The sequence below is a fragment of the Rhineura floridana genome, chromosome 7 (assembly GCF_030035675.1).
Source record: "Rhineura floridana isolate rRhiFlo1 chromosome 7, rRhiFlo1.hap2, whole genome shotgun sequence".
Taxonomy (NCBI): domain Eukaryota; kingdom Metazoa; phylum Chordata; class Lepidosauria; order Squamata; family Rhineuridae; genus Rhineura; species Rhineura floridana.
Genome location: NC_084486.1, coordinates 98,967,957 through 98,994,419, shown reverse-complemented (window position 1 = coordinate 98,994,419; position 26,463 = coordinate 98,967,957). Strand labels below are relative to the sequence as shown.

At 41.5% G+C, this 26,463-nt stretch overlaps 1 protein-coding gene across 1 annotated transcript in view; it reads right to left on the bottom strand.

Annotated features, from left to right (window-relative positions):
* The window catches only part of MAB21L4 (mab-21 like 4), a 29,406-nt gene extending 11,619 nt beyond the window's left edge, over nt 1-17,787 (bottom strand). Inside the window, exons 1-3 of the mRNA XM_061636695.1 lie at nt 17,209-17,787; nt 5,327-5,549; nt 1,578-1,731 (exon numbers count right to left, since the gene is read on the bottom strand). Coding sequence (XP_061492679.1) covers nt 1,578-1,731; nt 5,327-5,549; nt 17,209-17,713 — 882 coding nt within the window. The 5' untranslated portion in view covers nt 17,714-17,787. The remainder of the gene's footprint in view (nt 1-1,577; nt 1,732-5,326; nt 5,550-17,208) is intronic.
* Nucleotides 17,788-26,463: the final 8,676 nt, after the last annotated feature.

The following is a 26,463-nucleotide window of genomic DNA, read 5'->3' as shown; positions in this document are numbered from 1 at the left end:
CACATATGCATTTTTGTAGGCATTGGCTGGTTGGTGAACTGCATTGCATAATTTGAATGAGTGTGAATTTCAAAAGATGGCTGTGTTTCGGTTCTCATGTTGTTTCAGAAATTGTGGATTTGTAGATTCCACTTGAGATGCAAACTGAATTGAATTTCTCGCCCATCCCTACTGGTGGCATTTTGGATTAAGCAAAATGTATGAGAAGTGGGAGGCTAGATTCATTTGGAAAACATTTGAGAATGAATACCACATCTAGTTTCATAACACTTCTCAGCTTTCAAGTACAGTAGGGCCCCACTCATATGGCAGGTTATGTTCCAGACCCCCGCCAAAAAGCAAAACCCGCCAAAAAGCGGAACTCTGTCAATAAAATGGCGCCTGATGCCCAAAAAATGCCGTAAAAGCAGAACAAGCGCCGTATGAGTGGGGCCTTACTCTAATTGAAAGCTGCTGTATTAGCAGAACACCAAAAAGCAGGCCACCGAAAAGTGGGGCCCTACTGTATTTAGCTACTTTGCCTTCACGTTAGGGGTGCTTGCAGACTGTTTTGTGAGTGGAATTCAATCACACACTGGCAATCTGAGGCTACACAATTAAAGTGGATTTGGAGCCTTTGTGCAACAAAACCTGCTTCCTCCAAAAACTGGACTTTTGACTGTAAGTAAAATTATGGGAAACGGCACTGGAACGTGTAAGATAACAAATTGTTTAATCCAATGTCATACAACTTCCCCACAAAAAACCCCAGAATGTATGCTTAATAAACAGCCAATGTCATAGAACCTAAGAAGAGTCCTGCTGAATCAAGCCTATGGCCCATCTAGTCCATCACCCTGTTCTCTCTGTGGCTCTACCACAGGTCACCTGAGAGTGATGTAGGTCATTATCATTATCATTATCAAATAAGATGCAGTGTGAGAGCTAGTCACTTGCCTAAGGCCGAAAGGAAAGACATTTTAATACATATGTACATTAGGAATATCTGTTTTGCTATACCCAATTCATATGACTCAAACTAAAGAGAGAGTAGCCAACAGGTTTGCACAAAAAGGTCATAGCTTTGGTTTGAGACCCAACCTCAGCCTTCTCTGCCTTTGCACCAGTGCTTCCCCTCCCTCACTCCATACTTACATGGCACATATGTGCTATCCAGTAGACTGTTCTGGCTCTGCAGGAAACAGCTCAGAGGATCCTTATGCAATACCTTATAGCAGCCTTTCCCAACCGGTGTGCCTCCAGATGTTGTTGGATCACAATTCCCATCAGCCGCAGCCATTGGCAATGCTGGCTGAGGCTGATGGGAGTTGTGGTCCAACAACATCTGGAGGCACACTAGTTGGGAAAGGCTGCCTTATAGGCTGTTTACAGATTCAGGTGTTAAAAGCAGCCTTAGTGTTCCATACTACTAGGTGTGGGGATTTTAAAATAGCAAATGAGGCGGAGCAGCTTGTTTTTTTCCCATACTTGCCAAGTATATGACACTGTTTTATCTACCATGGCACAAACAACAGCTTGCTTCAAGGCAAATAAACCACATCAAAAAAATCAAATATTAGCAGTCCAGAAAAGCCTACCTTCAAGTGGTGAAATGTAAGCCCATTTTTCTTCCCTTTTTCTTTCCAGTTCTCTCGGTTGACTTGATCAAGGAGGCGGAGACTGTCCAGACAATGCCCCTTTAGAGTGCTCACAATCTGAACAAGTTTCAGGATAGGGCGATTGGTGGAATACCTAACAAGAGAAACACGCAGCTACAAGTTGGAATTTTCTTTGTGGCTGCACTTTGTTTCAATGCCATGGAAAGCAGAGTGCCAAAACTCACACTGACAACCATGATATAGATAGTTGACACTAGATAACTATCATATCAGTACACTAATTTCCCAAACTGAGCCCCTCTGAGGTTGCAGATTACATACAAGGCAATGGAGATGGCAGTCACTGCCAACTTTCATTCCCCACCTCATCCCCGGAGGAAGGATGCATTATTTCCAAACTGATAATATAGCAAGGAACATAATGTGCAAAGCATTAGCAGCGAGATCTCAGCCACAGACAGATACAAGTTCCCACAAATCCCCATATTCTTGAGTACACAGATTTGTCTGTAGGCAAGGTTAACAGGGAAATACAGACCTTTGGCAAACTGGATAGAGTCAATATGTGACGGATAGGACCAGCATGCATTTGCTGTAACATCTCTGTGGCACACAGCATATATATAGAGAGAGTCTTATATCAATATGCTCAAAAACGCATGAACTATATCCACTCAATTTTGAGGGATAAAATTTGTGCATTATTAGGTGAATACACATATGATTCTGTGCACGTATGCGCTATGTAGGCATAGTAATCAGGGATGGGTTAGGCCAATTCAATAATATTTTGCCTGACTTTTCCCAGTGTTACTACTCTGTATGCTATTTTTGTTTTAGGTATGCAGATGTTCAAGCCACTCTCTTATCTGCAAATACCTCCAAGGATGTAACATGTAAATCACCCTTAAGTATAATGGCCAAACCCATAACTCTCCTTCATGCTGCAATCATGTTCCTCACAGATGTGTGGCTTGGATTGTGGGCAATACTATCCCACACATTGTCTTTCATGTCTGTTCAGGCAAAATCTAATAGCTTTTCTGTTTGCTTCTAACCTCTGTGGGAGATGTATCTCAATCATACACTGTGGAGAAATACTGATTTGCCAGATAAAGCCTGATGTTCATTTGAAATTCAGCTGCAACAGAGGCAAAGGCTTCAGAACTCACTGCTATTATGGGGTAAATGTGTCATTTCTCATTTGCACACATTGATTAAATGAATGTATGCAAATTTAAATTGGGATTTTGATTACCATCATGACAGATCTTTAAAAGAGGGAAAGGGGAGAAAGGAATGCTTTCAAACTGGTCAGATTGTAATGCCTTTCTACTATGTAACCTTCCCATTACATCACTTTGGCTAGATCTTTACAGTTAACTGTGTTAAACATGTCTCCTGGGTCAGTTGTTGACAGCCCCAACCAAGAAAACTCTTTTTCTTCCTCCATCTACTCCTTCCAAGCTGGCATATTGATAATTAGGGAAGCATATAATTAAGGAACAGATGTCTTGGATTCTAAGAAAAGCAGGCTAAAAGAGAGATAATGATCCTCTCAAAGGCAGATTACATCTATCTGCTTTATTCTGATATGAGTTGAACTGACTTATTTTCATAGGGACAATATTGGTTGCAGGTCATCCAAGGACAGACATATCTTGTTTCTGAGTTCATGTCTAGTGTGTTTAGGATGTGTGTGTCAAGATGGCAACTGTATGATGGGAAAGTACACTAAACCACTCTAAAAATCTAGGACAGTTATCCACAGCAAGTCAGGGTCAACTGCCCTCTGTGCCCACCAGCTCATCTCACTGCCTCTTTATGGTACTCAGAAGTATAAATCCAATTTTAACTGCATGAATGTACCTAGAGCCATTTCTCAAATGATCTGACCCAAGAACAAAGGTGAAGGCAAATAAATGGGCAGCTGTGATCACCAAAGGATCAATATCTCTTGATTTATGCAGAACTCTCTTCTAATCTATCTGTCTGCTGAAAACATCTGTGCAAAAGTTATAGCATTGCCCAGATTGTGGTAGCCTATTCAAATATTTCAAAGTCTTCAGTAGGCAGGGTCTCAGTGTCTCAAGTGAATGAGCAGACCTGGATGATCTACTTCCATCTGCAACTTTCTTTCCATGGTTCAGGCTGGCACACTTATAGGCTCTATGGAAAACCTAAGCTTCCACTCTGAGAATGAAGGACCAAATTTAGCAACTGTTTTGGGATCTCAAATGATGCTAAGGCCTCACCTCATAACTGTCTGTCCCATAGAACCACCCAGAACCTGGTCTGGAATTGTACCCCTTTCCACACAGAAATTATTAGTTATGTCTTGCATAGTCCTATGTGAAAAGCACAACAATTAAGAATTTAAAATAACATCTGCTTCATTTCTTAAAATACAAACAATCTATCCAGGCTGGTCTCCTCCTTGATTCCCACCCTTCAAAGATTTTATGAGATAATGCTGGTGAATCTCATGCCTGAACAAGTTACCTAGGAAAGCTGCAGATCCGTCATCTCTGACAATTTTAAATAGATACTATCAAACACTGATCCTATGATATTGTATGTTACGGTATTCCTTGTATCCTCAACTGGCATTATAGCATGTTATCACAGAATTATGGAGGCAATTAATTATCTAACCTAAACTGTATTCTAAGATGGGATAATCTACAGCGAAAGCATCCTGGTAGATAGGGATCCAATATTTTATATCTCTCATAAGAGTCAGGACATTTCCTGACAATGTGGAGGACCCCAAAGGCATAAGCATTTTTCTGTGGGGGGAAACCTTGCATTTTGCCAAAGCTAAACCCTATGCTGCAGTATTAAAATAATTTACAAGTTGCTAAGAATACCTTTTAGTCTGTAGTGCACTGGTTGTGAATGTCATAGTGTGGTACATAGAAAATGGAAAATATACATTTTTCAATCAAATGCACATTATAGTCAATGTAGCTTTTTTATTCAAGTATACAAACACAAGAAATGCAAAAACTGATTTTGTTTAATTGGCAAAAGTGGCCTAACACTAAAATTAGTGAAGATATTAGCCAAATGGATTTTTAATGCCGTTTGTTTATTAGTTTTCAGTGTTTTCCTATTTTGCTTTTTAAAATGTACCTATCATTGTTTTTAGCTGCCTTGAGTATGATTCATGGAAACATGAGATATAAATATTCATAATAAAATAAAGAATAAATCCATTCCAAAGCAAAATCCACATTTTAGCATTTCTGTGAATATGCTTGAAGATTTTCCTTGGCTAAACTGGAGCCTGAAGTAGAAATACTTTAGTCACTTTAGTCACTCTAGAACTGACTAAAATGTTAAGGACAGCACTGACAACATAATTTTAATGTTTGTGCAATATTTTGTTTCTTCCGTTGCCCTACTTTATCTTAAAACTCTTTAGGTTCACAAAAAGAGAGGAAAATGATTGGTGGCATTCACTGAATTCCTGTTTTCATTTAAAAAGAAATATATTTTCAGTCCTGACACGCTACAGTTTTCTGGTGAAGAAAGTGCGTGTCATTCAGTGGCCGAGGTGTATGATTTCTGAAGCATGTTGGATTTCTACCCTTTGCTCTTCCCCATACAACTCAGGAGAAATCTAGTTGCACTGCAAGCAAGCCTTGGAGAAGACAATTGCAGCTGAGACACTGTAAAAGATGTTAACGTAGCATCTATTGGGAAAATACAGGACCACATCTTACCTCCAATGATAGTAACTAGCAGGGATGTAGTCAGCTTCCTGAGTGGCTTTGCTCATGCTACCATGTGGAAACGCCTTGTCTTGCCAATTGTTGTTGAGTTTCAGAGCATCCTGCTTTCTCCTTATTACAGGGACAATGTTGAAGCATATCATTTTCCAGCCACTGGACACTAGCAAAGGCAGCTGCATGTCATCTTCCTTTAGCCTCTCAGCACTGAGTTCACCTGGAGAGGGTCAAGGGAAGAAATGCAATTAGAAGACTATGGATTTGCATGCCTTGCCACCCCTCTTCTCCAGTCTCCCAGTGTGGTCTTATTTCTTTTAGAAACAGAACTCCCATCAGAAATAATGGAAAAGAAACCCCTAATATAAATGAGAAATGACACAACTTGCAACCTTCATCAAAAACAGCAACAACATAGCAATATAGGGCCCACTTGATACCAAGCACAGTATGCTCAGGAGATGGTCTACAAAAGTAAATTTCAATTAAGTCCCACTGAAATTAAGCTAGATGTTACTTGTGTTTTTTTCAGTTATTTTCACAGGGACTTCACCTTTATTAGATTGTGCCCCATTGTATTTGTATAGCCCAAGAACTAATTCAATATAATTCCTGTGGGTTGCTAGCCACAAAAATCCTCCCCTCCCCTTTTATTAAACCAGTGGCAATATTGCTATTGATTTGTATGAGGTAGGGTCCAAAGCCCATGACTGACATCATCATAGCGAATTTCTTTTTTTCTTTTTTCCCCTTTACTCAGAAACATCTTCTGATTTCCACATAAACAATTTCAGATAGCATTATTCTTTCATCACAGCGTTTTTTGTGTGTGTGCTTCTTTTATTTTTTCAATTTTTGAAGATAAGAAAGTGAGAAAGAAAAAACTAAAACTGTAGGCAGAAAGAACTATAGAAGAGTAGAAGGTGATGGGAGAGAAGAAAGTTGTATTTGTGGAAAAGAATTATATGGTTTAAATTATAGTCTGTTATATATGGCATAAAGTATGTTCTAACACATACAAAAAGTTGGACAAGCACTCGTCGCTAATTTCTAACACACAAATAGTGCTTGTCCCACTCCTCTTCACATTCTCTAACATTCATCCAATGCTCTGCTATCCAGACAGCAATTTGCCCACCTACTTTTGAAGAAGTTGCTTCCTTACTACCTCTATTTTTTAACTAGTTTAGATTCCCAGCCCCAAAAGTTTGTTTCTATATATGTTTATGTCTTCAGTATTTCCCTCTGTTGCATACATTCCAAAAACAGCACCTCAGAAGAGTTCCTCATATCATAACCAAACAAAGATAATTGGATTGGTTAAAATAAACTTGTATAGTATAAGACTAAGGGCCTGTTTACATGGCCAAAAAATGTGCATCCACTGCTTTTTGCACATCCTTTTAACTTGGACCATTTACTTGACGTTTTACCCAACACGCGTGCATACTACTGCTTTTGCCTTTAACTCCGGATTAAATGGATGCGAAAAACCCAGCATTTGCTTTTAAAATCCGCACCTGCTTCTACCGTGTATTACCTTTTAAGCACCTTTTCTGGCTGTGCAGTTTCTTTGCCATTAGATCCTTCCTTTTCTCTGCCCCTTTCACTGTCTTGGGGCGTCATTTTGTTTCCTGTGGTTGACGAAGCAACTTCTGGTTGCTCTCACCTTCCTTTCTCCCGTTTACTCCCGCTTCCCCCCAATACATTTCCTCGCCCGCTCCTTTAAACAAAATCACATTCCCCACCCCTTCATCGAGGGTAGCAGGGCTGGAGCTCGTAAAATTCCTTCTTTGGAGCTGTGGTTTTGGCGCTGTTGTTTACATCTAGTATGTGTGTGTGTGCGAGAGAGAGAGTGAGAGTGTGAGAAAGTGTGTGTGTGGAGGGCCTCTTCTGCCTCATAGCATCCCTACGCTCCCCCCAAAGCTGGATCTCTCCCCCCCCTTGGGCTGATGCATGCGCCCTTTTTGCAGCCATGGTGAGAGGAGGGTGGCGAAGGCGCTGCTGGGGTAAGGGGAAAGGGGAGCTGCCTTGGTGTCTCATCCCAGCATCTGCTCCACTCACAGAGAGCGATAATATTAAACGGTCAATGCTTCCTTTAGTAGCTGCTTTTAATGTCTCTCTAAAGATAATTGTTTGGGGTTTTTTTATGTTTCCCAGAACGCATGCTGAGGCTTGTCCCGGAGTGCCAAAGGGACACCAATCGAGCGCAGGGGCAGCCTAACAGCCACGGGTGGGAGCGATTCCCTTTCTTTCAAGCACCTATTCCTTCGTTTAGGGAAACACCGCCCCTTCCCCGCCCCCGCAGTTAACATGCTAATGTGCAGGCACAGCAACAAGGAAATACTGATAGCAATAAACGCACACGAGTGTGAATACTACAAAGAAAAACAGCCAATTTATTTGTAGCGAGGACGGAAGTATGTGAACTGTCAAAATCAATCGCGATGGAAAAAGCAGCATTTTTAATGTGGATCTGGGGTCCCATGTAAACAAGCCCTAAGCTCAGAATTGGCTCTCTTTAACACTTGTCTCTCAATAGTGCTGACAGGTTGCTAGGAAAATTCGACCAGCCTATTCATTTAGCATTATTGTGACAACTGCAAAGCCAGGTCCCTACAAGCTATTTGTGGAATAAATTGTAGGCACAAGTTGAATGTACATTACGTACAGAACATAGCATTCTGAATCTCTGGGGTATGGAATCCCTAAGAGCCAGAATTTCCAGGTATTGGTATTATAAGCATAAAAAGAGCCACATTTTCCAAAATGCTAGGATGCCAAAACTTCCTAGCATCATATCAATGAACCAGGTTCCAGAAATAGTCTGGCACAACAGAATCTAAATTGCCGAGAAAGCCTCTCTATATAGAGGAATTCTGAGAGTGGAAAGATGGATTCACAGCCACCAGAACTCTGTGCCAATTCTGTTCTTTCCTGCCTTAGCTCTAAAACAATAAATGATGTTCTTCATCACTTTCTGTAGCAGGGATAACTGATGTGAGCTGAGTTTGGATTTCTGCTCATCTGGGGTGTGTTAATACCTACGGCTTGTGTCCAGGCTCCCTTCCATGAAGGAAAGGACTATTTTAAAGAGAAGAAGAACCAAGTAAAGCACGGGTTGGGATCTTGTGGCCCGCCAGATGTTGTTGGACCACAGTTTCCATCAGTCCCAACCTATCAGGGATTATAGGAGCTAGAGTCCAATAACATCTGGAGGGCTAGAGGTTCTCCACCCCTGAAGTAAAGGAACTTACTTTATATATGTTTTTAAAAAACTGGGGTGAGGGATAATAACCTGTTCAGCGGACTGATGCAGCTCTCCAAACAATTTTATTCCTGGCCCTCCAAAACTCCAATAAATTTGGTAGTTGCAGCAAAAACTTTTTCAAAAACAACAACAAAAAAGAATAAGCAGACACAGTCAACTCAGCACCCTTACCGGGATGCAAATTACCCCCTCCCCAGTCACCAAATCAATAATTTAATGAGCAGGAAGGGCTGATAACATCCCTCCAAGCTGATCTGCATGGGTGCATTTGGGGATGGAAGGATCTGTCAATTTTGGCTCTTTAAGTTGCTCACTTTTCCAGTCTCAAGTGCAGTTCTTCACATTTCTGCAGAAAGTTGTGGTTTAAAAAAAAAATCCTCCTGAAAATTCTCCAGCATTTTAGTGTGAATTTATCCTAATAAACATATTTGCGTAGGCAGTTTTGACTAATGGACATATTTTTGCAAACAATTTCTCATCATTTTTGTAAACATTAGTTGAAGAACTGCATCAAAAAATGTGAATAAGTATGAATTTTGAAAAAGGGCTGATTTTCTGTTCTCACATTGGAATGTGCAGATTTGTTTGATTTGGCTTTTAATGCAAAATGAATCAAATTTCTCCTCCATCCCTAGGTGCAGTGTGTGTGTATGCACATATGTATGCAAGAGTGTAGAGTGGCCACACCCACTGCTGATGTACAACCTCTGGAGGGTTGACAAGAAGTGAATGTGACCCTCTGAATTCTTCCATCCAAGCACCAGGAATGAGACAGCCAGCAAGATACACCCTATATCTGTTGCACTGTGTGTAATTGTGTGCTTTATTTAGTTTAAAGCAACACTATAGCAGCAGAGTAACAGCAGATGTTGAAATGTGAGTGTGCCAGCGTGTGCATGCATTTACCTAAGAAAGCAGGCTTTTACCCTGCATCAGGATCACTGAGACTTGAGACTTAGTAAAATAAGAAAAGCTACTTTATTTATAGAAATACATAGTAGATAGAAAAGCAAACCTAGTTTTAACTAAGTTGGAGGCATAACGCCCAGGTGTAGGGGTTAGCCTCGTGGCTTGCAGAGAGCAGAGACAAAGGGATGTCTCCTCTCTCCTGGACAGTCAGAGGACAAAAGAGTGGAAAGGGCAGAAGGAGGAGGGGCAGGTAAGCTTCCCTAGAGATGTCACAGTCTAGCGACAGAAGGAAGTCACAGGTAAAAGGTAAACAAGACTGTCCATCTGGAGGACCCTAGCTCTACCTTCCTTGTGGAACATAGATAAAAGAACAAAACAGGAGTTGCTCTTGCCCCACTTCCAACAATATCAAATAAAAAATGTAGTGTGCATTTTACTTTGACAAGGATAATAGAAAAAAATGATTGTAACAATAGAAACTTTCGACAAACTTGAATAGCATTATTGAACCACTTTAGGAAAAGCAAAATAGCTTGGGGGACTTTTAAAGTTACAGCAAACATGTTTTGAACATGGGCCTGTGTGTGGAGGGTACATATGAAATTTGTCAGTGGACCCACCTGGCAATCCCCACCTGCATGTGTCAGCTTTTAAAAAATGCCCTCTGCTGGTTGGGTGTGGAAGCAACAAGTGGGGAGCTGGAACTTGATTAGGCTGTAGCCAGTTTGTGGACAATCATGCATGCTGGCTCCTTTTCTACATCATCTATTTGTCAGCTGTAATATTCATCGCATTCTTCCTCCAAGAGTAGTATACCAGAGAGAGAGTATGGACTGAGAACACATTTTATTCCAGGCCCATAAGTTCCTATTAACAGCCCTATCTCAAACAACAGTCCCCCATAATCTTTTAGCACAGGGGTGGAGAATCGCAGGCCTGGGGCTTGAATGTGGCCCTCCAGGCCAATCTATCAGGTCCTTGGGACTCTCCCCAGGCCACAACTCTCACTGGTCCTTCTTTGTACTCTCCTTTAACTTTGATAATGTCTCTTGCTTGCCTGGGTAGAGAGGGGTGTGTGAATGCGTGTAGAAGCTAGCCTACTGTACGAAGATAAAATTCAAATCAGTTGCTTTGCTCACTTCAGCTTCTGGCCCTGCCCTCCACTGGCATGTGCTCCCCCCCGAAGGTTGCCTAGAAGGGAGAGTAGCACTCATGGTGAAAAAGATTCCCCACCCCTGTTCAAGCACATGAAAATGAATGTATTGCCTTTTCTACATAACCATTCAATAGGTAGAATCCTTAAGCACTGAGTATCCTGCAACAGTGCAACTTCATATAGCTTGGCCACAATCTTCCAAGCTCTGGTAACTTCCAGCCCAGGTTTGCCCACTGTCATGCATTATATGATTTTATATCTGGGGCAGCCTTTGAATACAGTCTGCAAACTGCAGTTAGTACAAAACGTTCAAAATGCAGCTGCCAGGGTACGAACTGGGACTGGTCAGAGAACACAGCTTGCCTGTGTTGAAAGAACTCCATTGGCTACCAGCCTCCATCCAAACCCAATTCAAAGGGCTGGAGCTCACCTTTCAACGAATGTCTGCTTCCACATTAACCTGCCCACACACTGCGATCTTTTTCAGAGGCTCTTTCAGAGGATACCCCCCACCATCTGAGGTAAGGGGGTGGTAACTGGGGACAGCCTTCTCTTTCAGAAGGGGGTTTATACAACTCCCATACAGAGAGACTGAAAGAAAGGAGTCTGAAAATGACTGCAGTGCAAGGGCAGACATTCCTTTAAAGATGAGCACAGTTAGTGATAGGGCTAGCCCATGCAGTCTCACAAATCCCTGATGTAGTCTCCAGAAGGGTGGGGAGATTGTCTGAACCTCCTGTTGGTATCTCACTTATGGAACACCTTCGAGAGAGATTTGCCCAGCATTTACATTACTGTCTTTTTAGCTGCAAGAGAATATTGTTTTCCCAGACTTTTCCTACGGTGTTTTAGTATCTGGTTTTCTTGCTGCTCTTATTTTTCTCATTTAGTTACTGTTTTATGGTATTTCATTGTATTTTTATGATTTTATATTTGTATGGAAAACTTCCTGGATAATCTTTCTACTGAAGGGTACAACAGAAATCTAATAAAAGAAAAGATCCAAGACTCCAGGGCTGTCACTGCTGGACAGCCTGTGGGGTCTTGGCCCCAATGCAGTATATTCCAGGCTTCATTCCCGAATACCCAACTTTATGAGGAAAAAAAAATACTGCAACCGCTATTCCACCCAGTGCTCACTAAGAATACAATTAACAGTGCAATCCTGTGCATCTTTAAGGAAAGAGCTTATCCCAGTCTGCGTCTGTGTTGGAATTATTTTTAAAGCTTTTTTAAAAAATGTCTTTAAAGATGTTTTGTTTTAATAAGCTTTTAAAGATGTTTTGTTGTAATATATTTTAAAGACTGTTTTTATGATGTTTTAGAGTGTTTTTGTGCTTTTGTTTGCAGTCCTGGGCTCCTACTGGGAGGAAGGGCGGAATATAAACAAACAAACAAACAAATAAACAAACAAATAAACAAACAAATAAATAAATGTTTACTCAGAATAAAATCCCATTCAGTTCGGTAGTACTTACTGCCAAGTAACATGCATGGACAGAATTGTAACTTATTTAGCTTTTGAAACATCAGCCTATCTCTACTGGATGTTCTGAAATAATCCCTTGCCTCATTAGGCCCTTTCACAGCAAATTCTCTGGCTCCAGACTGGCAAGTCTTCCCTCACCACATTGCCAAACCTGACTGAAAGGATTATGAAACCAAAAGTAGCACTCTGAAACCCTGAGGCACTGACTGATTCATTTTTTGGCATGATTTCTTTGAATTCCTTCCTAGTTTGACATGGACACCTGAACCAGTGTGGTAAGACACAACTGCCATGGAGTGTAATGGCATGCACAGAAGAGACTGAAAATCAACAAACAGATTATGAGAAAAATGCACTTGGCTAAAAGCAAACAGAGACCAAGTACAGGACTTTCCTCAAATATGAAACAGGCCAGAGCTAGCTTGGTGTTTGTTTCCAATCAGAGGAGATAGAGCAAAGGCCACTACAGAATGATATATTGTCAATTTCTCTGTGATTATCACTGTGAATGAATGGTCAGAGGAACTTTAACGGGAGACCCGAATGGTCCACATAATGACCTTAGGATGTTTTTCCTTATGGCCTGCAATCCAGCCTTCAGAAAGTGATACCCCTCAGAGCTAGAGGAAGGGACAGAGATCCAGTCTGCAGTTTGAATTTTGGGAAAGGGGGAGCTGGGAGTTTCTAACTGGTACTGAGGTGTAGACTTGCGGGGAGAGGGGGAGAGACACACAAGTTGCTCACTGGGAACCTGATGCACAGTTAACTTACTGTAAAAGTATCTGCTTGCTTCCACTATGCTCTGCTTCTATATATTTGTAAAATATAAGAAATATTACAAGGATGTATAAATCTCCGGTGTGCTGGCACCAGTAGCACTACCCCTATACACTGCACTGCTTGGGAAAGAGGGAAGTACATAGCAAAACTGATTGTCAGCTTATAGTCATTTCTTCTGCTGTCCTTCAGAATGACCGACTCAGGCAGATCCATTTGCACTGGTGCCTTCTCAGATGAACAGTACTCACAAGCACAAAACTGAGAGCTCAGTCCTATGTATTGAGTTAAGCTCCAGCAGCTTAAGTGCCATCCTATGACTAGCTAAAAAAGAATCTGCACTTCTTGCCAGGAAAACACACACACCCATTCCATTCCAGCATGCATTGGTGCCGGTTTCCACACACAGAAACCAGAACAGATTCTGGATGTTTACACCCCATATACTTAAAGCACATTTAAAGCACATAACTTTCCCCCAAATATCCTGAGCTGTGGTTTGTTAAGGGTGCTAGGAACTGTAACTCTGTGAGGGGTAAATCACAGTTCTCGGGATTCCTTGGGGGAAGTCATGTACTTTAAATGTTCTTTAGTGCTTTCCCCCCTCTTTCCACCAGAGTGCTGTAATTACCCTTGCATTAATTTAGCTGAGTTTAGTTTTAACAGAGTTTTGCCTGCCTTTCAGGATGTCTACCCTCCCAAAGTGGGTTACAATATGTTAAGACAGCATAACATTATAAACTATTAAAACAGTAAGACCAAAAAAAATAGCAGCAAATAAAACTATAACCAAACAGCTGTGCCACTGTAAGGGCAAGAGGAAAACCATTAGGACAGGAGTGGACTTACCGGGGCTACAACAGAAAGTTAACATTGAAATGAGAGGACAGCAATGCTAAAATCTTTACACCCAGTTCTATGAGCTTGCTTTGTCAATGTGGCCAGTACTGTAGATGCCAACTACCCAATATATACACAATACTTAATTTCAGAATATTTCTTTCAGTTCCATAGAGCAGGGGTAGCTATACCTGCCATGGAGCATATGCCACAGGCCCAGAGTATCTCTCAGAATGTTTGATCGGGAACCCTATCAACAGAGTTTTGCTTTTTGTCTCAGTTTCTCCAACAATTGCAATTAAATCCTTCCAGTTAGTGGGAGTACTTAAAAACCACCTGGATGGATCAGAGACCAAACGTTCATCTAAATTTCATAAGATAATTATGCCCCATGTGAAGTACTTTCTTTTGTCAGTCCTGAATCTGCTGCTAATCAATTTCACTGAATGACTAGGGTTTCAGGCTGCAGTCCTAATCCCACTTAGGTGGGAGTAAGCCCCGCTAAATTCAATAATGGCCCACACACCAGAAATCTTTCTAGACTGATCTATGCCCACAATTAAGGAAGGAGCAGTTGGCTCCATGTTATTGTGTAATGTAAGGTGATTATTACCATGAACTTGAAGACAATGTACTTCATACATTGTTTGGCTTTGAAGACTTTTTTTAATCTTTAAAGGAAATTATGTATGTATGTATGCATGCATGTAAGTAGGTAGGTATTTTATTGATCAGAATTTATATATTGCATAATAAAAATATTTCTAAGGGATTTACATAATATGTCTGAGTAGACATTGTTAGGATTGCACTAGCAATGAACGATGAGAGAGAGAAATGGCTCTGTATTCATTTTCCCCATCCCAGTTATAATTTTCTAAACTTCTGTCATGTTGAGGTTTTGTGTTTTTGTTTCTTGAAGTAAAAGAGCTCCAGACATTTTAGAAGTTTCTTATACGGAAGGTGCGCCAACCCATTCTGTTTTATGTCCTCTTCTCCACTTTTCCCAGCATGTGATTTTTTAAAATCACTTTTCTCATGCCCAGTAGCATCTCTTATTTCAGTGTTCCTGTCTGTTCTCTGTTCTTGTTTTCGCTCTTCCCACCAGAACACAGCCTGCACCACTGAGCTTTTATTTCTGCCCTTCCCTTATTGGGGCATGTTCCCCTTTACTAGGGAGCATAAGGCTCATGGCCTATATCAATTTGGATTGGAGACTAGACAAGTAGCTTTAAGTGTCTCTTTTCCTACATTTGTCTTCCGCTTTTCTTCACTGGCTGGGATGGCGGTCAGCTGCAGCCAACTGACTCTCAAATTTCCATTTTCATCAGGCTGAGGTAGCTTACCACACATTGAATGTGAAATGGTCTTTCAAACACTTCGGGGTAGTATCATGCCACAATCATACTTCTCCCCATGTAGATATAGGATTGGCGCCTGAATATAGTTTGCTAACAAGCTTCCAAATTTGTGCTGCCATGACTGACTACTTCCTCATCCTCAAGTCTCAGCTTCTACCAGTCATAGCAGGTGCCATGCCTCTTGAGATGGGCCTGCTGCACTAGTTAGCAGTGTGCTATGTTATACTCCTTTTATGGGAATCAATTGCAAGAATTTATTGCACATGTGTTTTATACTGTTGCCAGATCAACACAGTATCTCAACATAGGAAGATATTTTACATGTAATCTGAACTACTCATTGCATTAAATCTGGAAATTTTATAGCTAAATAGATGCCCAACAGATACTTATGCTATTTTTAAAACTTCCAATTATGGAGAGTCCACACCCTTCCTTGTAGGAGGCAGAAAGAAGAACTGCCAAAGGTAACAGTAAAGGAATATTAGAAAAATTCAGGAACTAAACCAGGAAAGTAAAAACCTAAAAATGAATTGCATCTCCAACAAATTTTTTCTGTTCCAAACTCAAAAGTGCCATATTTTCTGGAATACATAGAATATGAGGTTCTGTTCTTTCAGTTTATTCTCCCATTATTGATATAATCTGCCAAAATAATCTGGCCCATCAGGCCTAAGCATGGTATACAAGAGAATCTTGCAATCAATAGCCTTTGTGTTCTCCAACGCATTGGAACAGATTGTCACTTACAGATGCTTTGACTAAAGCCATCCAGAGAAAGATCAAGTGAGCTGTACAACTACAACCTTTGCAGTTTAGTTCAGTAGTCCAACTACATGGTTACCAGATCTCTAATATGATAGTGATGATCACACACCTTTTGTGTTTTTTTCATCATAACACAAGCCAGATTATTTCACTGGCAGTCTGTCAGTCTCCTTTGAGCATGATCAATTTGTTATGGAGAAATAAATCAGTATTTTTCCTCATTTAAAAATATATAAAACTCAAATCTTCCTTCAATATTATATTTCTGTTGTAGTGGGTATAATATTTGTTGTGCATTCTAAATGCAGCATTTAGTCTCTGGGAAAATAAAGTCCTTCATCCATATAAGTGATTAATTGCCATTGTGACTGTGAATGTGATAATATGAATGTCACAGAACAGCAGACACAACTCTTTCAATCTCTGCACCATTTGGTGGACTTTAAAAAACACACATATTTTTCCAAAATTCCTTCAGGGCTGTGAGCTTCCCTGATATGAAATGGGAGCACTCAACAACTCCTATTTTCTCTTCAAAAGCAGTGAATACTAGCAAGTCTACTTCCTCCCACCTCTTCCCCATAGAAATGCCAAAACATGTTTTAATGTTTAGGTTTTATTTTATTCTTTAGGCACTGTGTGCTCTTCCTCTTCTGCACTGCAGTTACATGTCTAGAACTGTAGTAGTTGCAGTAGTAATTAATATATTTATGGCTATTCTCCTCACCCTATTCGCCATTCAAGACAGTATATCATGTTGTTTTGGTAGAACTTGTGGTAGTATTGAACAAATGCGAAAACATCATTAGCAGACACTTTGTGGAGAAAGGATTCCTCACGCCTACAGCTTTCTCACCTTTCCATTACCATATTTGTGTGTGTGTGTGTACACACTCACACACATAGTTTATTTTAAAATGTTTATACACCATCTTGTTGTATACAATTCAAAGTAGCTATATATGAAAACACCCACCAGGTGTAAATAAATTGTGACACCTCAATCCCAACCACATTAGGGTCATATTGTTTATGTATTCCAGTTTAGAAACATACTTGTATGAGAGTGGTCATCTGCATCTGACCTCCTCCTGTACGCTTCCTCTGATCTTTTCTTCCTTCCCTTTCTCTAAGTCCAATACTACACATGTTTACTCAGAAGTCCCAAAGAATTCACTTGCAGCCTCTATTGGTCTGTCTTTTCCTTTCCGCCAGTCTGTTTCTTTCTCTCTCTTACACACACACACACACACACACACACACACACACCCCACACACACCCTTATTTGTTTCCCTTTTAGATAGTACCTGGCTTGATAAGAGACTGACGCTTGCAGTGTACAATTGCAGCAACAATCAGTTCTTTCAGGAGATGAAGGACCTTGCCTGGCACGATGTGACCACTGGATTCAGTACTGCCCACAACACTGAATACGTCTTCATTGGTCCAGTTTTCAAGGTGAGTGCCTTCCTTGGGTATCCCTAAATAGCAAGATCCTGGCATCTGGTAGTTCCCATGATTAACCTTTTCTGAGTCGCTGTGTTCACCCGAACACTCCTCCATCAAGAGAGCATCACCATCGATACACAACGGAACCTCCATGCTTATTTCATCCTCTGCAGCAGAGAGGGCAAATTCCAAGGCTTCCAGGTTTCTCGAATAGTCTACTATAAACCTGGGGTCCATTGCGTTGACTCTCTCCAGTACAATAAGCAAAATGTTCTCTGCTTTCTGGAAATGTTCCACTTTCTGGCTTTCACGGGACAGAATCACCTGAAGATAGCTATGCCAGTGAGGAACCTTTGCAGCCATAGCTAAAGTATGGCTGAGAAGAAACCCCTCCCGAAAGATCCTTTGCTGCTTTTGAAACAGACAAAAACATTGATGAAGCTGTATACACAAAGATATGACTGCAGGTGGGAGGAGATAGGCAAGGCAAAGTGGGCTGGAACAGGGAGGAGCAGCATATAGAGTGAAATTCGACTGAAGCATTAATAAACCTATGGTTTCCTGTTACATAGTTGATAGAGTGCCAAGCTATTTTAAAACAGTCATTGTCAAACTGGTAAGTTCAGGTGAACGAAAACATCCGGTTGTCTGGCTACCTATGTTACTACCACAAAACTATCCCACCCAGCAAGTCTGAAAAACTGGGCTAACTGGTATAAGTCTGCAAGGCTCATTGATATTAAAGTAGAGCTAACCCACCCCAACTGGAGAAGCGACTCTATGATCTCGTGTGATTTAAACTTGTTATGGTTTGTGGCTTGCAACCATTAATAAACTCTAACATATTAAAAATAGTGCAGTGAAATGAAATTCACTATTATTGTGAACTAGGAATGGACAAATATGTCAATTTTGGTTGCTTTCAGTTTCTCATTTTTCCAGTCTTAAGTTCAGTTCCCTACATTTCCACATCAATTCGCAATTAAAAAAAAGTTATTGTGAAAATTCATCAGCATTTTTGTGCAAATGTCTCAATATTTCTGTATGCAATTTTGCCTAATATACACATTTTGCAAAGCATATTTCCCCTAATATGTATATTGTTCCTAACATAATGCATTTCTGTGTTTATTTTCACTAATATATGCATTTAATGTACACTTTATACTAGTATATGCATTTTTGTACACATTACCTGGCTGGAGAACTGCACTGCAAAATTTAGAGAACAGTGAATTTGGAAGGATGGCTGAGTTTTGTTTCACTTGTTGTTTCAGAAAATGTGAACTAAGTAGATTCACCTAAATGTGAACTAAATTAAATGTCCCCCCTCCCTACTGTGAACCATCCACTTAAGTCTAATTGGAAGAGGGTGATCTACACAAACAGTGCCTAGAATAACTAAGGGCACATTCATACCCAGGGCCAGCTCCACAGGGTAGCTAGGTGGGGCCCTGGCTGAGGGGCCCTGGGGCTACAAGGGCCCTTGAGGGGCCTCTCCGCTCCCCTTCTGCAATCTGCGGAGCTTCCAAGCCACCTGCCATTCCCTCGCTCCACCCTTTCTCTGCTGACCTGTTTTGTGGCTGTGCGCAGTGCGCATGCAGCGCTACCACTAACCAAGATGGCGGCCGAGGTTTCCCTAAGGTGCTGATGCCCCTTCCTCCATCTTATTTGATGGCAGAGATGCATGCGCATAGCACGCATGTGTGCCATCAGGCAAGATGGTGGCGGAGGCTTCAGCCCCTTTGGGAAACCTTGGTCGCCATCTTGGTTAATGGTAGTGATGCACGTGCAGCCCACATAGCTGCAAAAGGCAGGAGACAGGTAAGTGGGGCGCACACATGGTTGCACACATGTGCATGAGCACATGCCAGGGCCCAGGGCAAGCTGGTGCCCAAGGGCTCCGGCATGCCTGGGGCCAGCCCTGTTCACACCATACATTTATTCCACTATTATTACACTTTAAACAGTCATGGCTTCCTCCAAAGCTTCCTGGGAAGTATGGTCTGTTAAGGGTGCTGAGGGTTGTTAGAAGACTTCTATTTCCCTCAGAAAGCTACAATTCCCATAGTTCTCTGGGAAGAGGGACTGATTGTTCAACCACTTGAGGAATGTGAATGTGGCCTAATGCTAATAATGGCATATATAAATATTGTTTATATTTATGCAAGGGTCCCTGCATTTGCCCAGGGTTTGGTTTCCTTGGAAAGAAGGCCAGCGGAGACTGTGGTGTCTTTTAGGAAATATGGTTTTTATTTACACATTCCAACCTGCGCTTAAGATGGAAGGGTTCAAAGCATCAGCAGTCCAATAGATCTTGCTGTTCCATCAGGCTTACAAGAAACATCCTAAAGCCATGGTGCAGGGAGCCAGCCTCTCTGTGTATCTTCACTTCCCAGCCTTTCCTCAGACTTGCTAAAAACACCAACCTCCCTTTTGACCCCAGGAAGTGGGGGGCTCTCCTGAAGAGTTTCAAGAACAATAGGATCTTCCTGGCCCATTCACCAGTTAATGCGCACTTGACAGATCCATTAGCCCACCTGGCCACTCTATTAGACAAACAAAGGAGACTTATCTGACTGAGCAGGTTTCTCAGCTGCAGAGCCCATCTCCAGGTACACGGTTCCAACTCAGAGGCTGGAAGGGCACTCATAGAAATAACCTATCTCAACCTCCAAACCCACAACAATATATTGTTATGAGCATGGGGGTTGGAATGGATTATTCCTGTGGGTCCCCTTTCCAGCCTCTGATTTGGAATCCTGTGCCTTGGGGCTGGCTCTGCTAGCCAGATGGATTTCTTTTGTTAAACAAATAGAGTGGCCAGGTAGTTAATGGGCCTATTAGGTGCCCAGCAACTGCTGAATGGGCCAGGAAGATCCTTTTGTCATTGAAACTCTTCAGGAGAGCGTCCCCCCTCCTTCCTGAAGCCTAGGTTTGTGTTTTTAGCTGTGTCTAGAGAAAGGCTGGTGACTGGAGGCAGGCAGAGAGACTGGCTCTCTGCACCATGGCATTTGGGGTGCCTCCTGCAACCCAGATGGAAAAGCTGGATATTGGACTGCTGATGCCTTGAACCCCCTCCATCTTAAGCTCAGGTTGGAATGTGTGTAAATAAATAAACCATATTTCATAAAGACACCACAGTCTCTGCTGACCTTCTTCCCAAAGGAAACCAAACCCTGGAGGAGCGCAGGGCCCCCGGAAATCTCACTGCTCAGAGATTGGGGAGGCGCGCAACACTATTCCCAGGATCCCCCTCAGATTTAAAGTGAAAGAGGACACTTACCCACATTATACGTCACCCTAAGAGTCGGAAACGACTCGCACTACAAGTGCAGGGACACCTTTACCTTTACCTTTTTTTATAATTTTATATCTTTCTTTTCCTTATATGATAAACTCAAAACATCTGTAAAGTTATAAATTCATATAAAATACATTAAATGTAAAAAAACAAAACAAAAATAGGGCCGATCAAAGACATTTTCCTGTCTCAGGGCAAAGGACAAGATGGTGCTTCACCCATCCCCCTTCCTTTAGAATTTGAATTTTACTGCTGAGATTTCAAAACTGTCAGTTTCATTTTACTTCAACACTGGCAATGAGATAGCATCGTCCATTGCACCTGAGGGCAGCAGATTAGTTTAGGGGGCGCCTGACAGGGTGTGTGGCACACACAGCTGTGATTTTCAACAGATGGAAATGGCTGAGGGGGGCTCAGAAGGAAAAGCCAAAGGGCCACCATTTCTCCCAAAGTCTGCCACTTGACACGATTGCCTGACCCTGCCTAATGGTAGGGCTAGCCCTGAAAACAAATCGAAACTACTGAAATAATTTAAATACAGGAGCAGGATAAAACCATTCGCATAAATATTAAATCCATTTGATTCTTCCTCCCAAAAAGAAACAAATGTCTTCTAATTGAGTAAAAAAAAAGGTTCCTTATGATATCCAGAGATGTAGAACCTAACTTTACAAAGGAAGGAAGGGAGGCATAATCAGCTGAGTGGGGATGGGTGCATCATCTACAGATCCTTGGAAGCATACATAGACATGTTTCAAAGTTGCTGAAAGTATCTTCCTTGCCCTCATCTTTTCATATCTGGACAAGTTAGAGTTGTAAACCTTTCCAGTAAAAATGATGTGCATTCCAATGAAGGGTGTAAAATATTTTAAAGATTAATCATAATGTACGTGTGTGTACTTAATGTAAGATCTCTCTCCCTGCGCACACACTCACAATCTATTTATGGATTATACTAAACAAAATGCAAAGGGAAGAGTGAGACATGAATAGAAAAGGAATTCAATAATTATACTATTTGTATACACTAACACGAAAAATGTGGGTAGGCAGGATGAGTTCATAATAGAGGAAGAATGTCAGGTAAGAAGGGTACAATCAGGAACTGTGAATAATTCCATATTAGTAACTTGTTAAGAAATGTGCAACACATGCATATGTATTCTGAAGTAAATCTTATTGTTTCCAGTGAAGCTTACTCTCTAGTCAGCGCTTTTAAAATTGCAACCTTTATTATTAGCCTGGCTGGGAGTCCAGAGTCTATGAGTTCAAATCCCCGCTCATGTCTCCTGGGTGTAAAGGGCCAGCTAAAGATCACCCCCACAGTGAGTGCCACCTGTGCAGCTGTGGGCAAGCTGCATAGTCCCAAGGAGCCCAGTGGCCCCCCAGCTGGCAGTTGCGGACAAGGAAGAGGCTGGCTTGTGCAGCTGGGGCAAGCTGAGCAGGCCCTAGCCAGCTGGGGAGGACTAGCCTCAGAGAGAGGCAATGGTAAACCCCCTCTGAATACCGCTTACCATGAAAGCCGTAGTCATAGAGTAGCCATAAATCAGGATCGACTTGAAGGCAGACCATTTCCATTTCATTTTAACTGAAACTCGACTTTTAGTTTTAAACTGCAGAGGAAATGTAACATAATCAACAAACAATCCTGCAGTACATTAAAGACGGGCAGGGCAATCCAATTCAGGGAAAGCCAGCATAAAGTTCTGCTGCATCCAATTGCCATCCAGGAGCAATGAACTTTGGAACGTGGAATATACGGACATTGCTGGACAATACAGATAGTGAACATCCTGAACTGCTAAGAAACAAATCTATGCCAGTGCAAAGGCTGAGGTCCAAAGAAGAACTAGAGAACTTAAGAACGCCTGGTGGATAAAGAAAGCTCAAGAAATCCAGCATTTTGCAGATGCTCACGATGCACTGGGCTTTTTTAATGCCACAAAGGCCATCTATGGAGCAACAAATTACAGTACAAATCCCTTATGTTCAATGGATGGTAGCAAACTTCTTAAGGATAAAGTCTATTGTACTGTGTTGGAAAGAGAATTACCACAACCTCCTTAATCGTAACTCTATTGTGGTTGATGAGGTCTTCTCGCAAATCCCACAACAACAAATTAGAGATGAGCTTGCAGTATCCCCTAACTTGGATGAAGTCGTTAAAGCCGTTAATCAAATGAAGAATAACAAAGCTAGTGGACCTGATGGGATTCCTGCTGAAGTCTTTAAAGAAGGTGGGCCTGAATTTACACAACTTCATAAACTCAACAAAAAAATCTGGATGAGGGAGGAGATCCTGGAAGACTTTAGGGATGCCATAATTATCACTCTTTTCAAGAAGGGTGATAGAACAGATTGTGGGAATTACCAAGGCATATTTCTTCTTGCTACCGCAGGTAAAATCCTTGCAAGGATCCTCACAAATCGCCTCCTACCTATCTCAGAAGACATCCTCCCTGAATTCCAAAATGGTTTCCGCCCTTCCAGGGGGACAGTGGACATGATCTTCACTGCACGACAGCTTCAAGAAAAATGCAGGGAGCAAAACCAACCTCTGTATATGGCGTTTATTGATCTGACTAAGGCCTTTGATACTGTAAATCGAACTGCTCTCTGGACCATCCTTCTGAAAATTGGATGCCCTTATAAATTTGTGAATATTTTGTGACTCCTCCATGACAACATGATGGCAACAATTTTGGATAACAATGGCTCTCAAAGTGATCAATTCAAAGTGGGATCAGACGTCAAACAGGGATGTGTCATTGCTCCGACCTTATTTGCTATTTTCAATGCCATGATTCTACACCTTATTGAGGGGAAACTTCCCACTGGCATGGAAATCACATATCGAACAGATGGAAAGCTTTTTAATCTCAGTAGGCTGAAAGCAAAAAGTAAGGTAATTACAACTTCCGTCATAGAACTTCAATATGCCGATGATAATGTAGTCTCCACACATTCAGAGGAAGATCTTCAAACTATCCTAAATGTCTTTGCAGAAGCATATGAAAAGCTTGGCCTCTTGCTTAACATCAAGAAAACCAAAGTGCTTTATCAGCAAGTGCGAACCAATCCCTCTGTAGCACCATCAATCCAGCTTAATGGTGCAATGCTGGAGAATGTTGATCACTTTTCTTATCTTGGCAGCCATCTCTCTGTAAAAGCTGACATCAATGCTGAAATTGAGCATCATCTGAGCTCTGCGAGTGCCGCATTCTCCTGAATGAAGCGTAGAGTGTTCGAGGATCGGGATATTTGCAGGGAGACCAAAATGCTTATTTACAAAGCCATTGCACTACCGACCTTACTGTATGCCTGTGAAACATGGACCATCTATAAGCGTCACTCCCAACTTCTTGAAAGATTCCACCAATGCTGCCTCCGGAAAATTCTGCAAATTACTTGGGAAGATAGACGGACTAATGTTAGCGTATTGGAAGAAGCAAAGACCACCAGTGTTGAAACAATGATCCTCCAACATCAACTTTGCTGGACCTGCCATGTTGTTCGAATGCCTGATCACCGTCTTCCAAAGCAGCTACTTTACTCCCAACTTAAGGATGGAAAACGGAATATTGGTGGACAGCAAAAAAGGTTTAAAGATGTTCTCAAAGCGAATCTAAAAAAATGTAACATAAGCATCGAGAACTGGGAAGCCTTGGCCCATGAGCGTCCCAGTTGGAGGTTGGCCATTATCAAAGGTGCTATGGACTTTGAAGAAGCACGAGTACAGGGCGAAAGGGACAAACGAGCTAAGCGGAAGGCACGTCAAGCAAATCCTCATCGTGACCATCTTCCATCTGGAAACCTATGTCCTCATTGTGGGAGGCTGTGTGGATCCAGAATTGACCTCCACAGTCACTTACGGACCCACCATTAAAGACCTTATCTTGGAAGACAATCTTACTCAGCCACGAGTGATTGCCAATGAAAATGCATGCAGGTACCAGAAAGTAAAAGCCTGCTCTCCTGAATATCCCTACCAGGGAGTAAGCCCTCTCCATTGACTTCTATTGCAATTAATTTCTTTGACTGAATTTCTTTCTTCTTTGATTTAATCAGCATAATTTTTGCCTGCATTGGGATCTGCAGAAGCGCTCCAAACACGAGTTGGATGTGACCTAAGTCCCCTCACCTCAGCTCCTCCCCTGACACCCCCCCAACAAGCTCCTTTTTCTGGCCTTACAACGGTTTACACCAGCTTCACTTGATCCGGTCTTGGCTGAGCCAGGATTTATGCCAGCATAACCCAGCTGAGGCAGGACCCAGCCAGCTCAGCTGGAGATCCACCGGATCCAATCTCCCCTCAGTCCAGTGAAAATGCAAGGTGGACTGCACCCTAAGAAATGTATTGTGGCAAAACTTTTGTGGCTAAACCCCGTTCATCAGATGCATTGTGGCTGATGCCACCTTAATCTTTAAGGTGCCATGGGATACTTTGTAGCTTTAGTTTTGGCGCTGCAAGCTACACTTTCTGCTGTAGCTGTTACTGTCCAGGCTTCCAGAAATATCCAAAGGCTGTTTTCATAAGTGGCATTTAAATATCTTGTTTGTATTTCCTGCGTATTTACTTCAAATATATATGTAGATTACTTAGAATTTATATTATATTTAAAATTAGACTTGCCATCTTCTTTCATGCCCTAATCCTACATATAGAAATGTAGGAGGTGAAACTTTTTCTTGATAGAGAGAACATGCGGGGGAAAACTTAACCTTTAACATTTCTGTGTGGGATTGTTGTCAAAGACACATGAGCAGGGCTAGTAAAATGGTGGCGAGGGGAAAACTGTGATGGGTTCTACCCTTTCTATATGAGGTAGCAGTATGGAAGAGCAATTGCTATTTTGGGGAACTGTAGAATCTCAAAAATATTTCTACTCAAGGTAGAACTTGGCACGAAGGGCTGTGAAGCAAAATTTTCCTTCGTTTATCCAAAGCAAAGCTAAGTAGTGCACCTGTTGCAAAGTTACTAGACAATATGTCATGTCCTGCCATTGATCGAATTGTAGTTCAGACAGTATCTCACTTTTGTTGTTGTTGTTATGTGCCTTCAAGTCGATTACGACTTATGGCGACCCTATGAATCAGTGACCTCCAATAGCATCTGTTATGAACCACCCTATTCAGATCTTGCAAGTTCAGGTCTGTGGCTTCCTTTATGGAATCAATCCATCTCTTCTTCGGTCTTCCTCTTTTTCTACTGTTTTTCCCAGTGTTATTGTTATTTCTAGTGAATTATGTCTTCTCATTATGTGTCCAAAGTATGACAACCTCAGTTTCATAATTTTAGCTTCTAGTGATAGTTCTGATTTAATTTGTTCTAACACCCAATTATTTGTCTTTTTCGCAGTCCATGGTATGCACAAAGCTCTCCTCCAACACCACATTTCAAATGAGTTGATTTTTCACTTATCCGCTTTTTTCACTGTCCAACTTTCACATCCATACATAGAGATCAGAAATACCATGGTCTGAATTATCCTGACTTTAGTGTTCAGTGATACATCTTTGCATTTGAGGACGTTTTCTAGTTCTCTCACAGCTGCCCTCCCCAGTCCTAGCCTTCTTCTGATTTCTTCACTATTGTCTCCATTTTGGTTAATGACTGTGCCAAGGTATTGATAATCCTTGACAAGTTCAATGTCCTCGTTGTCAACTTTAAAGTTACATAACTTTTCTGTTGCCATTACTTTAGTCTTCTTGATGTTCAGCTGTAGTCCTGCTTTTGTGCTTTCCTCTTTAACTTTCATCAGCATTCGTTTCAAATCATGACTGGTTTCTGCTAGTAGTATGGAATCGT